Source organism: Podarcis bocagei (genome assembly GCF_964188305.1).
Source record: "Podarcis bocagei genome assembly, chromosome: 11".
In the NCBI taxonomy this organism is placed as follows: Eukaryota; Metazoa; Chordata; class Lepidosauria; order Squamata; family Lacertidae; genus Podarcis; species Podarcis bocagei.
The window spans coordinates 34,858,234-34,873,677 of NC_138136.1; the positions used below are offsets into that span (position 1 = coordinate 34,858,234).

General features: G+C 44.5%; 1 protein-coding gene across 3 annotated transcripts in view; it reads left to right on the top strand.

Annotated features, from left to right (window-relative positions):
- Positions 1-13,789: 13,789 nt before the first annotated feature.
- TNPO1 (transportin 1) overlaps positions 13,790-15,444 on the top strand; it is a 34,985-nt gene continuing 33,330 nt past the window's right edge. Inside the window, exons 1-2 of one of the 3 annotated variants that reach the window (XM_081212485.1) lie at positions 13,790-14,138; positions 14,318-14,431. In XM_081212485.1, the coding sequence (XP_081068611.1) occupies positions 14,327-14,431 (105 nt within the window). In that variant the 5' untranslated portion in view covers positions 13,790-14,138; positions 14,318-14,326. The remainder of the gene's footprint in view (positions 14,139-14,317; positions 14,432-15,444) is intronic. The other 2 variants (XR_014012809.1, XM_081212484.1) reach the window with 2 other exon arrangements.

The following is a 15,444-nucleotide window of genomic DNA, read 5'->3' on the forward strand; positions in this document are numbered from 1 at the left end:
ATCTCTCTTCTCACCTCTCTTTCCAAAAAGCTTAATGGAGAGGCAACAGTGATGAAAGTTAATAAATGCTGCTGTCGGGTCAGGGAGCCTTACCTGTCCGTTTGAGAACAGTTTCTTAACTGCATAGTGATTTGCTATTCTAGATATCCAATGGTTGTATTAAAGCTTTTCAAATTAAATTATGTAATACTTTGGACTGGAGGAACATAAACAATCATGAAAATGTCATGATTTACTGTTTATTTCTGTTTCTCCAAACTTTACTACACTAAGATTCTAAAAATGAGGTATACTTATTTTTCTTCCTTTCAATGAAGGTTTAGAAGGTGTGTTTTTACTATTATTATTTTTTAGATCCACAAGGCATGGGTGGGGCAACCCAGTCAGATGGGCGGCATATAAATGATGTATTATTATTATTATTATTATTATTATTATTATTATTATTATTGGCCAGGTCTAGATATTATTAAAATATGTTCTTTTAAATCTTATGTAATATGCATTATATATTTCTGAAATATGGGGGAGGGTTATGCACTGACCACAGATGCTGGTATCTTTCTATAATATTCAGTTTATGTGGCAATGTTGACTCTTGAGTTTTTAACAAATCCAAATTTGACACAAAGCGTATGGCCCCTTTAAATGCAGGGCTGTTATCCCAGTCTGTACTGAATTTGAAATTGTGTTACATATGAAACAGTTTTATATGTATTTATTGTTAAATTACTTTGAATGGTTTTGGCGAAGCAATTCACAATTGGAATTAAATAAAAAGTAAATAAGTATTTATAAGATGGCAACCTAAGAACAGGAATTTCTGAAGTTTATTGCACCTATGTCATATTGGGCCACACACATGCTACTCTTACTGCAAATATGGGAGAGAATATGGAATAAATATGTACTTCTGAATAAATATGCATGTGATGGCACTGTATCAATGTAGCTGTAACTATTAAAGTGGACGTAAGTATAATTTATCTGGGGATTCAGCTAGATTGATAAAGAAAAAGTGTTTTATATACGTTGTATATGTGATAAAACACTGTGACACCAGATGGTGCTATGGAGTCCTGTCCTTCCCTACCGGATTTCTCCATATGCGTTTACAACGTGTTTAACTGAATTGCTTCTTTGACATGTCTGTATGTAGCCTGGGATTGACTGTTAAAAGGAAACCTGCTTAGGATCAGGTTGTTGGTTGGATATGAAAAAAAAATTAAAATCAAGAAATAAGGGAGAATATGTTACTGGTTAAGAAGAGCTGAGATAGCAACTGGTAAGGGATATTCAGATAAGATATCCAGATATTTAGTTGTGAAAGTTGTGTGAGAATTGTCTGAACAGCAGGTGAAAGGGAAGAGTCCTGGTTGTTTTTGCAAAACTTGAGGTAATTTTACAGAAAGTAAAATCAGTTTTAGGCAGAACTGTTGAATAGAAACTCTCTTTTTTTGTGGAGAATTGTATGCAAGTGTAGCGCACTATTTTCCCTAACAAAAATTGAAAAAGGCTGCTTACTTATTTCTTTGCCCTAGCTTAACTAAAAAGGCTTTAAACTACTGTGAGTTCAAATTGTGCAGAAAAGGGCCTCACCAAAGAGGTTACAGTGATCAAAGAGCAAACTGCGCAGGCCACTATCGAACACAGTTACTTGCATTTGAGCCCATTGGCTTCCTTGCTGGATGGCAGCCATAGGGTGAAGTGAAATGTAAAGGTCCTTTGATTTCATTAAGGGCTGTTTTGAGTATGATACGCATACTGAAATGTTTTTAATATGCTCTATATCAGATATGCAGAAACTTAAATTATTGTGAAATGTGTGCAAAAGGAGGATATTGAGGAACAGTGGGGACGCATGAAAATCTGAGGGGGGAATTGGTTTTGGAATTGTGCTTCCTCCGAGCCCAGGTCCCCTAATGCAATACGGTAATTTCTGTCAGTGGTAGAGAGGCAGCTACCTTTGCTCCCCAAATAATCCTTTGAGTGGATTTCCCTTGGGAAAACAGGGGTTGATTCACCTTCCCAAAAAAATTGTGCGAGAGAAGGGGTTTTATCATGGATTGAGATCTACGGCAAGCCTTCATAATTCCCTTCTTATCAGATCTGAGCGGCCACTAATATATATTAATTATTACAGTCCTAATGAGTCCAGTCCTTATTGCAGTTGCCTATCTCTAGGTTCCACTGAATCAAATATGAGCTTTGACTGAAAATAATTATTTCAAAGGTATTTCCCCAGGTTATGTTGTTTTCATAACCTATATTGCCTATACTAGTTGTTACTGGTAGATGTGCTGTGAAAGAACTACCCCGGTAGCTCTTCCAGTCAATCAGATACGAATCAACACGAGTTCCTGGTCCATTTTTACACCCTTATTTGCACATTGCGCCTTGAGATTATAGGAACCAAAACATTAATTGATTTTTCTTGTGTAAAGACTGAGATCATTATTATGTTGGCCATTGTTATCTGTTATACAAGAAACTTTTAATATTTATAATAAATAAATAAATAAATAAATAAATAAATAAATAAATAGACAAATCCCATGCACTCAGTGGTCTGGAGGGCAAAAAACTTCATTGAAGGGATTTAATCATTATACTTCATTTTGGTTGATAAAGTGCAGGTACTCAAATTATTCTAATTATTAATTATTCTTGGATATTGCTGTGTCTGACTAGATATTTCATTCTCCTAAATATATCCTTGAAGACTGAAAACAGGTATGCAACGCAAGTTTTCATTGTCCAGTCTGATGGAGACATATCTGTAGGAAATAGCATGCTACCAACTGCTGCTGATGGGTTAAGTTGACTTCATGGCATGACTCAACATTATGGTGAATGGGGTTAATTTTTAGAAACCTGATGTACCGTTCTTGAGTACCGCAAAGCTCTTATATGACATCTAATTATTAACTGATTTCAAAAATCATTTTTAATTCATCCTGTTTGCAACCTAAATTGGGAATAATAGCAGGGTGGAAGCAGGGAGAGGGTTAAGTTGCTCCTGAAAGTGGAAGTACATTAATATGAACTGCCTGAGAAACGGTTTTGCTGTAAAGTTGGGTTTTGACTTCTGCCAAAGTTTTATTGATCACAAAGCTAGAGCTAGCTTTATTATAAAAATCATAAATCTGATTGGACAGTAGATTCTAGTTCTCAAGTGGTTTTCCTGGTCATGGGTCTTCATCTGTGTGACCTTTTTTTAAAAAAATACTGCTCTGGCTTTTTGCAGAAATATTTCAAGCTGCTGCTCCACAAATCAAAATCATATGCATATGCTCATAGAACAGAATCACTTCCATCACTCTCCATGTTATATTCACAGACATCTCTCACCTCCGTTTCAGTTCCAGCCATATCCATGGGGATTCTTAGTGAGTTTAATACCCACTGGTATAATACTGCCGTAAAAATATATAAGAGCTGTCTTACTCACGGTGTTTGAATTAATTTACAGATTGCTACCATCATGTTGAGTCTCTGCACTCCTGACAGGAACCACTGAGTGTTCCAGACATCCATTCAGAGTTTACATGTCTGCTCCTTATTCAGCATTTGTTCGAATTTGTTTTCAGGGATGTTATAAGACAATAAGCATTTGTTGTTATTTGCATGCCTATAAATCTTCCCATTAATCATATGTTCCTGCCACATTGCTCATTGCATTTCCCTGCCACATTCCTAACTACAAAGTCCTTTTTTAGAAATATTGAATTTGGTAGTTGTTGTTTAGTCGTCTCCGACTCTTCATGACCCCATGGACCAGAGCACGCCAGGCACTGCCTCCCAGAGTTTCGTCAAATTCATGTTGGTCGCTTCTATAACACTGTCCAACCATCTTGTCCTCTGTCGCCCCCTTCTCTTTGTGCCCTCAATCTTACCCAACACCAGAGGTTTTTTCCAGAGAGTCTTCTTGTTATGTACTGAGTTGAATAGGATCCAGAATGCAGCAGTCTGATTGGTCCTAGAACAATAGGATCCAAAATGAAGCAGTCTGATTGGTCCTAGGACAATGCAGCAGTATGATTGGTCCACAGGAGCCATCCAATCCAGCTCCAGGTGGAAGTGAATCCACAACCTGATTGGCCTACAGGAGAATCCCGGAATTAGCCAATCACGTGCAGCCCATTGCGTAAATAATGTATATAAAGCAGATATTGTGGGGGAACTTCCTTTCCTCCTCACCACTATGAGCTGAATAAAGAGCATGAAATCCACTCTCGACTCCGAGTATATTTCACTTCTCTTCTCATGAAAAGTTAATTTGTTACAGAATGCTTTAATCCCCTTTTGATTGCACAAACCAAAATTTCCAGTATACACTTGAATCCCTCCTGCAGCATACTGACAGTCTGGAGGCAACCTCAGTAATGGTGACTGGAACAACCCATGTAAAAGTGGTTCTAAAATGATCAGGAAGAAAATCATGTGATACAAGTATGCTATTTTCAGCAGCATCCCCATAGCATGAAAAATGTGTGCACCAGTCATTATACTTGGGCTATGAGTCTCATCATTAGAGCTGGTGAAGATCCAGATGCCGTATTTTGGGATAAAGTGCAGTCAAACCAACAATTCATGTTTTGCTAGATAGGCACATGATAGGAGCCAAAGCTCACTGAATTCTCCCATAGGTTTCCTAGAACTCTGTGAAAGACACTCCCACTGTGCCCTGACAAGGGAAGGGCATAGCTAGATATATATTCTCTTACCTGCCTTGGCACATCCTCTTTCTTTTTTGTCTCTTCCTCATCTCTTCATCACCAAGTGAGAAATGTTAGAACATCTGCTAAGTCTGACCTCCAGTGCACAGACACCAATATAAGCTAGACTTAGGTTTGTCTTTGTAACTGAATTACCATTTTAAGCCTGCCTGAACAAAGGCCGTGTATCTGGTACTCTTCAGCAAGTATTCTGAAGTACCGTGTTCACAAGACTATTTGTGTTATTATTGTTTTAAGGGGGAGGAAAGGGGTAATACCAGGAAAATCAGTCTGCTTTAAAGTATCCTGGATTAACTAAACTAAACTAGCCTATCTAAACTTCCTTTCTAAGCTGCAAGAGGATGGTACTCTACTAAACTCAAGAATGGAAGGATAATATCTAACAAATATATCCTTTTCTAGCATCTATTTACATCCCAATACTTATCACTAAGACTTATAGATGTTGGATGCCAAACCTTAGAAATTTTGAGCAAAACCTAAACAGAAGTTTCTCCATGTATATCATGTACGTATACAGATATAGACAAAAGCTGTGCTGTGCCATCTTTACAGTGATAAATGCTGCATGAGACTGAATAATTCAAATGACATTTGTGCACAGAGACTGCCCACTTAAATAAATTTGATTTCTTTCATAATGTCCTATCCATAAACTGCTCGAACTGACAGGAATAAACAGCTGAAAGCTACAGCTAGCATATGCAGTCATATGCTGCTTAGATATAATGGACTTCTAAAAAATATAAGTTTATTTCTTGATCATGTTTTGTGGTGCCTAATATGCTCCCCCAAATTCCTCTTTCATCCCATAAGCTTGCAAATAAGATTAAAATGGGCTGTTTTAAAATGAATGCTTTGCCAACATAAAAGAATGTGAGGCAGTGTTGAAACATTTTGCTTTCGTCTTGGAGCCAAGGCAACAAACTGGTGGGAACTCATTCCTTTTTTTATAAAATGACAAACCACAGTGACTCATCCTTCGTTCAAGCAGCCACTTTACCCCAATAATCTTGTTGTCATTGTTGTTCTTGAATTACTGCTACTTTGAAGGCATTATGGGTATCCCTTTCCGCAAGGATAGCTTTATCATATGTGCTAAATTGTAATGCTGAGATTGTGCCCAAACATGTTCCGTCAAGGGGCATTCCCGACTCTGAGACCTTCACTGCCCAGAATACTAAGTCTAAAGTGAAACTGACTAGAAATTGGTAACAGGACAGGACAATGATCAAAGTGCAGCTGCCTCTCTTGAAATGAATCTCAGTACTTCAGACTCCTCTGCATAGGTGTGTGCAGCACATTTCATTATGGTGTGCATCCAGAGGTTTTTTTTCAGGGCGAACATTTATTGATACATACTCATAAACAGTCATAAAGAACATTATTTATAGGCATCAAACAAACTAAAGAAACTAAAACTTAGGTAAATGTAAATTTTTAAAATCAACAACTAAACTTTAAAAATAAAAACTTAACGAGACTCAAAATACCAACATTTTGTTGTACTGATAAACAAGCATATACAAAAAGACAATTGGTTTTCATTACAGTGGTACCTCCGGTTACGAACTTAATCTGTTCTGGAGGTCCATTCGTAACCGGAAACAGTTCTTAACTTGAGGCACGCTTTTGACAGTGGGGTGTCCCGCTGCGCACACACCTCTGGCGTGCTATTTCCACTCACATCCTGGGGCAAAGGTTGCAACCAGGAGCAGCTGCTTCTAGGTTAGCGGAGCTCATAACCCAATGCGAGCGTAACCAGAAGTGTTCATAAATGGAGGTACCACTGTATTCTTATATTTCACCTGATAATGAGCTAAACTAATCCAAACTGACCAAAACAGATTATGGTTTCTTCATCTTCCTGTCCTAGAGAGTCCCACCAAAGGTGGATTGCCTTACTGAAATTCCAAGGTAAAGTGTAGATTACCTAACATATCCAGACAGAAAGTTTCACCGTTTAGGAGTGATCGCTTATAAAGATCCTGGCTCTCAGCCACAACAATTCCCATCTCAAGCATTGTCAGTAGGCCCAGCCTTAACTGGTGTGTGGGCTTATTAGATACATTTTAATTGCTTTTGTAAAGGATTACTGCCAACAGAATGCTATGACTAAATGCTTATTAACAGGATTACGTAGAAGTTGCTTATTTTTATCTCTGATGGCAATGGGTCTCTTGCTTTTAATGCGTCTGTACAAAATATGGATTCTAACATTTTCAGTTAATTACAGTGGTGTTACTTGGAGGTCAGCAGAGCATGAAGCCAGCCCATCTCTGACCAGGTAGGGATGCAGCTCTCAGAACTAACCTAAACTGGTAAAAGGTGCTCCATGCCACAGAATAAACCTGCATTCCTAGTGGCAGAGGTGGTCGAAGCAGCATCCCCAAATGCAACCCGAGGGAATGCAACCCTGTCCATAACAGAAGGCATCCACTCACCAATGAGAGGAGTGAGAGTAGCTCAGTCGGTAGAGCACGAGACTCTTAATCTCAGGGTTGTGGGTTTGAGCCCCACGTTGGGCAAAATATACCTGCGTTGCAGGGAGTTGGACTAGATGACCCTGGTGGTCCCTTCCAACTCTATGATTCTAGGACTCCTTCGTCAAAAGGTGATTATAAACTCCCAGACAAGAGCCTTGACTTGCCCGTCTGCCTGTGCTACTGCAGAGGAGCTACTCTTTAATTTATACTTTAGTCACATCAATGCTGCGGCAGAAAAATCTAGTTGATTAAAATGAAGTTATTCAAATATTTGATTAAAGTAAAATGGCTGGTCAATGTGAAAAGAATATAAATTAGGAAGTGAAGGGTGTTTATAAGTAAAACATGAAGTTGTCTTCCGAATATTGGCATGTTATACTGCACAAGATTCAAAGTGTATTAGTCATTGTGCGATTTGAGAGTCCTGCATTGTTGACAATATTCAGTGCATTTTATGAAGCACACAGTTTCTCTGTTGACAGGAGGACTTTGTCACCCTCGACCTCTTCACTTACCGACATAATTTCCCTTGTAAGCTGAGGAACCTGGGTGGGTTACGACAGCATAGGCTGACATGATGAAGAGGTTAACAGTTTATCAAGTACTGCTTGTAGCTTTTAAAAAACAAGTTGTATTATCATTCTTTCACGGTGCTGATAGCACCACGGTTGCAGGTTCGATCCCTGCAAGGGACAGCTGCAGGGAGATGGATGAGATAATTTTCAGGGCCCCTTCTAATTCTATTATTCTTATCATGCCATATACAAAATAACAGGCCAGATTAGTTTATTATGTGTAGCTTAATTTGTACTATATTTAGAAAGATAAACAATCTAGGAATGGTTGGGGTACTGTGTCTTATATGTAACTGAACAATTCAGACAAACAGGAGGCTTTATTCACAAGAGCTGCTGTGTTTGCAGAGTGTACGTGATTGGGGGGGGGTATTTGGCTAATAAGTAGAATAGAAATTTTAGAGAATTGATTTATGTGCATGTTTATTTAAAGCATTTCAGCCAAAAAAGGCTTCCAGAGGAGTTAAAGACAATTAAAAAACAAACAAACCAGGAGGCCAGCTTGCAGGCTTGCAATCTAAAAGACATGACATAAAGTGGAAGGCAGGGGGGCGGGAACAAACCCAGACACCAGTTCTTAACATTAGAGAGTTCTTTTAGAAACAGCTGAGATGGAAATACTTCAGGGAGAAGAGGAAGCAAAAGGAGTGGGCCGTTCAGCAGGCCCAATGAAGTGGCCATGATTCCTATCTCTCCCTCTACTGCAGTCTAGTGGAATGGCTGTTGCCTGTTGGAAGAATAAATAAATGCATGCATGCATGTACAGTGGTACCTCGGGTTACATACGCTTCAGGTTACATATGCTTCAGGTTACGAACTCCGCTAACCCAGAAATAGTGCTTCAGGTTAAGAACTTTGCTTCAGGATGAGAACAGAAATCGTGCTCTGGTGGCGCGGCAGCAGCAGGAGGCCCCATTAGCTAAAGTGGTGCTTCAGGTTAAGTACAGTGGTACCCCGCAAGACGAACGCCTCGCAAGACGGAAAACCCGCTAGACGAAAGGGTTTTCCGTTTTGGAGGCGCTTCGCAAAACGAATTTCCCTATGGGCTTGCCTCGCAAGACGACAGCCCATAGGGAAATCTCCGGGACAGCGGGGAAGCGCAGCGCGTCTTCCCCACTGTCCTCGGACCTCCTCCTGCCGCGCGGCATCGGAACGAAGCTCCGATGCCGGGCGGGGGGGAACGCCTCCTCCCCCCCGCGCGGCATCGGAACGAAGCTCTGATGCCGGGCGGGGGGGGAACGCCTCCTCCCCCCCGCGCGGCATCGGAACGAAGCTCCGATGCCGGGCGGGGGGGGAACGCCTCCTCCCCCCCCGCGCGGCATCGGAACGAAGCTCCGATGCCGGGCGGGGGGGGAAAGCCTCCTCCCCCCCCGCGCGGCATCGGAACGAAGCTCCGATGCCGGGCGGGGGGGGAACGCCTCCTCCCCCCCGCGCGGCATCGGAACGAAGCTCCGATGCCGGGCGGGGGGGGAACGCCTCCTCCCCCCGCGCGCGGCATCGGAACGAAGCTCCGATGCCGGGCGGGGGGGAACGCCTCCTCCCCCCCGCGCGGCATCGGAACGAAGCTCCGATGCCGGGCGGGGGGGGGGAACGCCTCCTCCCGGCGCGCGGCATCGGAACGAAGCTCCGATGCCGGGCGGGGGGAACGCCTCCTCCCCCCCGCGCGGCATCGGAACGAAGCTCCGATGCCGGGCGGGGGGGGGAAAGCCTCTTCCCCCCCCGCGCGGCATCGGAACGAAGCTCCGATGCCGGGCGGGGGGGGAACGCCTCCTCCCCCCCCGTGCGGCATCGGAACGAAGCTCCGATGCCGGGCGGGGGGGGGAAGCCTCCTCCCCCCCCCCCGCGCGGCATCGGAACGAAGCTCCGATGCCGGGCGGGGGGAACGCCTCCCCCCCCCGCGCGGCATCGGAACGAAGCTCCGATGCCGGGCGGGGGGGGAACGCCTCCTCCCGCCGCGCGGCATCGGATGGCTTTCCTGAAGACTTGGGGTGGGAGGAGGGTTTTCCTTCCCACCGCCAACATTCAGAATGCTGTTCTGAATGTTGGCGGCGGGGAGGAAAAACCCTCCTCCCACGCAAGCCCCGGGAACAGAGGGAAAGCGCTGCGTGCCTTCCCCTCTGTTCCCGTACCTGTCCTGAAGGCTTGCGGTGCGGAGAAAAGCCCTTCTCCGCACCGCCAGCCTGGCAAGCGGTTTCCCTAGGAACGCATTAATTGATTTTCAATGCATTCCTATGGGAAACCGTGCATCGCAAGACGAAAATACCGCAAGACGAAGAGACTTGCGGAACGAATTAATTTCGTCTTGCGAGGCACCACTGTACAGAGCTTCAGGTTAAGTACAGAGCTCTGGAACGAATTAAGTACATAACCCGAGGTACCACTGTACATAGTTTGCATATATCACCAGAAATCATTTGTACAGAATCTCCTCATTAGTTGTTAAGTCATTCATTCATTAAAGATAACAGCTTAGTCTTGGATAGGGTTGCCATATTTCAAAAAGTGAAAATCCGGACACAAAAGTTGTTGAGTTTGGTTTTTTTGGAATGTCCTTTGTTGCACCGTAGTATTGGAAATAACTAGTAAATAACTAGTTAGGTTTGTGTGGTAAGTTGCCTTGCTGCACGCTCTTTAGGACTCCTTCTGTAACTTCTAAATTACATTTCCACAGACATCAGTAGCACAGCAGAATATTTCACAACTCTAGTAACACATTCCACACTGAGGCTATAGGCAATACTTTATCACCAGCCATGTGTATCAGTCTAGGATTGGCTTTTTTCATAATATAGCACAAGAACCTAAACTGTACCAAAATTACTTCTGAAAAAAATACTTTTTACTGATCGCTATCTTTATTTACTTTAGCATAATACTGATTTTATTAAAGATCTAATATTTTTCACTCTTTGGGTTGTATCTAACTAAGTTATAGTCAAAGCAGACCCACTGAAATTATTGGACCTAAGTTGCTTCCACCATTTTGTTCTATGCACAGTCTGCATGCACACAAACAGTAAAGAGGGGTTATCTCTGCCCAGTTGCCTGTGATTATTTGGCTATGGTCAGTGGTAGAGCACTTGTGTTGAAACAAAATATTGATATTATGTGGGTCTATTTACAACCATTCCTTTTATTTGCATACTCCATCTAACGGGGCATATTAAGGAGTCCAGTGACAACATAAAGAAGAGTTGAGGCAATAGACACCCCTGACTGTTTCCTCAATATTGCACATAAGAATTTACCCCTGTGCCATCCTCTTCATTGATGCTCAAATATGGTATTCCATTCAAGATGGCGATGGAGATAGTCTGGTGAGAAGAAAGCTCTTCGTTGTACTTCAGAGAAAATCTTTTTATGCATTGCTTGATTCTTGGGGGAGGTATTTTGCAGAGGTGAGAAATATTGCATGACTTCTACAAGGCAACACATTAAGACTTACAAGCTTGAAAATATTTTATAAAGTGCTTTTAGTTACCGTGTTAAAGCAGTTAGAGGCCTTAGCATGAGGGTTTCTAATTTGCAGCCAGTATTTTCATCTGTTTAAGTATAGATAGGCTGAACCTACAGAATCAGCCCTTTGGAACTTCTCAATTAGGGCCAGTTACTTTTAAGGAAAGGGCTGGTACTCTATTGTTTTTATTGTAACAATCTGTATGTGAACATTTATATGTATATATTGTATATGTATATGCATCTATTTGAAAAATTAAATAATAATAATGATGATGATGATGATGTTCAAATATGGCAACTCTACATAGTCAAAAGCTTTAGAAGCATCTAAACTTTAATAGGGCAATCAAATCTGAACCTTCCTGGGCTGGTGTACACACTTTGGGTTATCATACCTGCCTTTTTAGCACCTTACTAGCCAGCTTTTATTAGCAGTTGAGCTGGTAATAGATACATATCAGAAATTTTTAGAGGGTGCAGTGGTAACCATACAGTACCAAAAAGTCCAGCAACTAGTGCTGATAGAAAAAATAGCTACTAAACTTAAAATACCAGGCAGAATGAAATGAAAAGACACATATTCTGCGGATTGGCATACTCTTATTATATATGACCTCCACATTATAAAAAAAATGGTTGCTGACTGCATGTGGTAACAGGAATTGCCACACAATTGGAATATGACTCGGGATATGTATTTGTAATGTAAGAAAGTATTTAAAAACTATACAAAAAACAGTAATGAAATATCCAATCCAAAAACATTTTTAAAATTGTAAAAACAGCCCAAAACTTTATTTTCTGCTGTTCAACATCAAGCCTAATGTCTGTATACAGATAGATTCATTTGGCTTTAAGCAGTAGATGTTTTAAGTGTGTTCAAGGGAAATAAGGTTTAGGCCATAATGTCAGTGAAGGTGTAACAGCCTGATCCTGGGTGTGTTTCCTGTGAAGAAAATTCCACTGCATTCAGTGGTCTTCATCCCTAGTAAAAAATGTTAAAGATAAAAGTGTCAGCATGGAACACACTTCCTTTTGGAGGAAAGCCCAAGTGAAGTACATAGCTGTCCAGGTTACGTTCCCCCTTAACTTGTTCTAATAGCCTGGGAGGAAGAGGTTAAGGCAGGGGTCAGCCAACTTTTTCAGCAGGGGGCCGGTCCACTGTCCCTCAGACCTTGTGGGGGGCCAGACTATATTTTCAAAAAGAAAAAGAAGAACAAATTCCTATGCCCCACAAATAACCCAGAGATGCATTTTAAATAAAAGGACACATTTTACTCATATAAAAACACGCTGATTCCTGGACCGTATTTAGAAGGCGATTGGGCCGGATCTGGCCCCCGGGTCTTAGTTTGCCTACCCATGGGTTAAGGCTTCAATCCTTTAACCCTTTACTAGGGAGTAGTTTCACTGACTTAAATTGGACTTTATTCTGAGTATATAAAATGCATAGATCAATAGGGTCTTGAAACCAAGCATTATGAGGAATGTTTGAGGGAGTTGAGTATGTTTAGCCTGGAGGAGACTGACAGGAGCTATGATAGCCATCTTCAAATATCTGAAGGGCTGTCACATAGAAGATGGAGCAAACTTGTTTTCTCTTGCTCTGGAGGGTAGGACATGAACCAATGGCTTCAAGGAAGGAGATTCAGACTAAATTGTTGAGCTTTTTTTTCCAGTATGGCAAGCCTAAACAGTTTGACAGTGGAACAGAGTTGGTGGACTCTCCTTCCTTGAAGGTTTATTAAGCAGAGGTTGGTTGGCCATCTGTCATAGATGCTTTAGCTGAGATTCCTGCATTGCAGGGGGTTGGGCTAGATGACTCTGGGGGTCCCTTCCACCTCTATGATTCTAAGTGTGCACCAAAATTGCTGTTAGGAAAACGGTGCAATGACGTTTTTGGGGGGTTTTTTTAGGCCTGTGGGGAGACTCAAGGAGGGAAATTGGTAGGGAATTTCTCAAATGTAGGTAACAGGCATTGCTTCCTTTGGGCAGGAGAGGACTTTGCCTGCATCCCAGCCTGCTTAGATAACATGTTGTTGTTGTTTAGTCGTTTAGTCATGTCCGACTCTTCGTGACCCCATGGACCAGAGCATGCCAGGCACTCCTGTCTTCCACTGCCTCCCGCAGTTTGGTCAGACTCATGCTGGTAGCTTCGAGAACACTGTCCAACCATCTCATCCTCTGTCGTCCCCTTCTCCTTGTGCCATCAATCTTTCCCAACATCAGGGTCTTTTCCAGGGAGTCTTCTCTTCTCATGAGATGGCCAAAGTATTGGAGCCTCAGCTTCAGGATCTGTCCTTCCAGTGAGCACTCAGGGCTGATTTCCTTAAGAATGGAGAGGTTTGATCTTCTTGCAGTCCATGGGACTCTCAAGAGTCTCCTCCAGCACCATAATTCAAAAGCATTAATCCTTCGGCGATCAGCCTTCTTTATGGTCCAGCTCTCACTTCCATACATCACTACTGGGGAAACCATAGCTTTAACTATACGGATAACTATAGATAACATGAGACCCCCCCCCATGCTCTCTGACGCCCCCTAGAGCTTCGTCGGAGGGGGTGAGTCTAGATTAGCAGGCCTCCCAGCAACAAGTGCGGCTTGAAGGGGCGGCCTCTTCTGCCTCCCGCGGCCTCCTCTCCTCTCCCTCCGCGCTCGGCTGGGCGGTCCGAGGGGAAGCTCTCCTCTCTCTCGGCGAGGGCGGGGGGAAGAAGCCAGCAGCCCGGCGCGGGAACGGCGGCTCTAGGACCCAGGGGGATGCGGCGTGGCCGGGTTCTCCGAGCCAGATTGCCAATTCTCCTCCGTGACTCAGTCGGCTCTGCGCAGCGCACAGTAGGCGGCGGCAGCGGCGGCCGGGGCTGAGCGCAAGCGAGCAGCAGGTCCGTGGGGCTCGGGGGGAATCGGCCGTGTGGGGAGGGGGGAGGGGGAGGGAACTAGGCCGGGCCCACCCGCCCGGAGCGCCGCCGCTTCCTCCGCCGCGCTGCCCTCCCCGCTCGGGCCTAGCGTCGCCTCCTCCTCCGCCGCCGCTAACGGCGGCCGCCGCCTGTTGTCTTTGCAGAGCGCCAAGATGGAGTACGAGTGGAAACCCGACGAGCAGGGGCTCCAGCAGATCCTGCAGCTGCTCAAGGAGTCGCAGTCCCCGGACACCACCACGCAGAGAGCCGTGCAACAAGTATCCTCCTCCCGAAGGGGTGGCGGCGCCGGGAGGGAAGGAGGGGGCGCCAGGCCGGGCACCAGCGGCGGGAGCCCGGCCGGGCCCAACGCCTGGGCCCCCCGCCGCCGGAAGGGCAGAGGAGCCGCGCAGGAGGGCGAGATTCCGCCGGGCGGAGGAGGAGGAGGAGGCCGCTTCCCTTCGGGGTCGCCGGCTGGCGGAGGCCGGGGGCGTTGTAGGCCCGGCCGTGGCGCGGGCTTTGAACCGCCAGGAACCGAGGCGGCGACCCTGCTCTGGCCCCGCGAGGCTTCGCGGCCTCGCACCTGTTGCCAGCCTGGCGCCGAGCCCCGTTTGGCTTTTTAAAGGCTTGGCAGCTCCGGTGTCGGGATCTCCCTTCCCCTCATCTCCGGGCCTGGGCAGGAGGACCTTTTCGGCCATGAATTCTTCCCCCAGCTCAAGCCCTCCGCCGGTGGTTCCTCTGGATAACCTGGCCGGCTTTGGACGAGACACGTGTGGAGCGGTCCTTTGTACCCCCGGGGCACGGAGTCGTGTCGGGCCACCCCGGCGCACGTGTGAATGATAGCGCCCGGCGAGGCAGCTGGCTTTATTGGCATTTCGCTTAACAGGTAGAAAGAACGGCAGGTCGCTATTGCAGACGGAGAGGGTAAGGGTCACCTTCAGAAGTGGGGAAATAGGCTGCAAACCGTTAGTTCCCCGTTTTCCTTTTGTTGCATTGTGAAGACCCATTGTCTGTTGTGGACTCGGTAGATAGCTGATGTTTGCTTGCTGTTGAATGTCGGTGTATAGGAGACACTCATACTTCTGCTAAAGGCTGGATGAAATCAAAGGTTTCTGGGTTGGTTCTCTCCCCCTCCTAAAGCATGTAGTTCTTACATGTGCATTGGTATGGTTAAGACAAAGCTTGCGGATGTATGTTTATAGCATTAGGGTCCAAAGTTACTGTGTTTGTTTTCCCTTGGACTAGAGATCTGGGTATGATTCAGAAGGCTGAACCTAAGTAAAAAGCATGCAGC